General features: G+C 38.4%; 1 protein-coding gene across 1 annotated transcript in view; it reads left to right on the top strand.

Moving 5' to 3' along the window:
• Positions 1-1,035, top strand: part of LOC101861044 (latent-transforming growth factor beta-binding protein 4) — a gene marked incomplete in the record, with an annotated part of 14,901 nt that extends 13,866 nt beyond the window's left edge. Inside the window, 2 exon segments of the mRNA XM_013082821.2 lie at positions 56-297; positions 872-1,035. Coding sequence (XP_012938275.1) covers positions 56-297; positions 872-934 — 305 coding nt within the window.
• Between the last annotated feature and the right edge of the window lie 223 nt (positions 1,036-1,258).

Raw genomic sequence — 1,258 nt, 5'->3', positions numbered from 1 at the left:
ATTATATAATAATATATATTGCAGTGGTTTTGTTTCTCTTTCTCTCATTTTTTAGAAGAACCAGCCAAACGAATGTGTGCAGATGGTCCAGTCCCAGGAACTGTCCACTACCACCACTCCAGCCTTGTGGAAACCTGCACAGGTCCCAGCGTTGAAATCTTCACTTGCGGTGAACTGTTGTGCGAGGGTGGTTCCGACACTTGCTGCAAGCCTATCGCAGTAGAACGTAAAGAGGTTGACATCATGTGCTACAATACCTCACCTGAACAAGAGTTCTCCAGAACCTTCAAGCATATAGTACGTTCATTGTTTATCCCCTTTTGAGTATTGCCATGTTTGGGGTTTTTTTTCAAGAAGCTCTTGCTTCCGTGGGAGGTTGGCGGGTGCTCTGGTGTGGTTTGTTCTTTCTTTCCTATCAAACATCTATCGTCCGTATTTATAGCTCTCCTCCTTTTTGTGTTTGCTATACCGGTAGTCTTATGACTCCTCTAGTCTTCGGCACTTATATGACCTCATTGTGTTACAAGTTCCTTAAAATTCTTACTAAAAGTAAAACTTAACGCATCTTGGCAAGGGTGTTGGTATTTGCTGAAAATATTCATTATGTTGTACAAAATTTCCTGTTCCTCAGTAGCTTATTTTTTATTGCATTGGGGAGGGATTTTTTCTACAAGTTAGCTTTGTTGTGGTTATCATCAACACTATCAGAATCAAAACCGTCTCAAAACGGTAATATTCATATTGAATAATAATCGTATTGTCGTTATAACTTATCTCTTTTTTGTTTTTTGTTTTGTTATAGTTCCTGTATCATCATAGTTACATTAATTATGACCATTATTAAAACAACTGTCTTTATTCTTATTTACAGCACTACAGTGCACAGAAATGCCAGTGCCAAGAGAACACACAAGATGACTTTGGCGATGACTAAGCGACACGAAATGTGTCACCACACACGCCACTGACAATGAATGGATACTGACCAAATATATTAATTATAGAAATAAAGCAAGTTAATGTAAAAACAAAAAAGGGTATTTTTTGTATTCTGTTGTGGCATTACATCAACTTTGGCTTTCAGTGTCGCTAAAGTCTTCTTTTTCGGTTTCTTGCTTTCCCAGCTGGAGTTGCTATACATGCATCTCAGCATTTGCTGCCAATGTTTCACTTTCTCTGATGCTGTGTGTACTCGTATGTGCCCGTTCTTGTCTTTTTGTAGCAAAGAATTTCTGCTTGAGTTCACGTGTTCTAATCT

Source organism: Aplysia californica, unplaced genomic scaffold, assembly GCF_000002075.1.
Source record: "Aplysia californica isolate F4 #8 unplaced genomic scaffold, AplCal3.0 scaffold00195, whole genome shotgun sequence".
In the NCBI taxonomy this organism is placed as follows: Eukaryota; Metazoa; Mollusca; class Gastropoda; order Aplysiida; family Aplysiidae; genus Aplysia; species Aplysia californica.
This window is presented reverse-complemented; position numbering and strand designations above follow the sequence as displayed.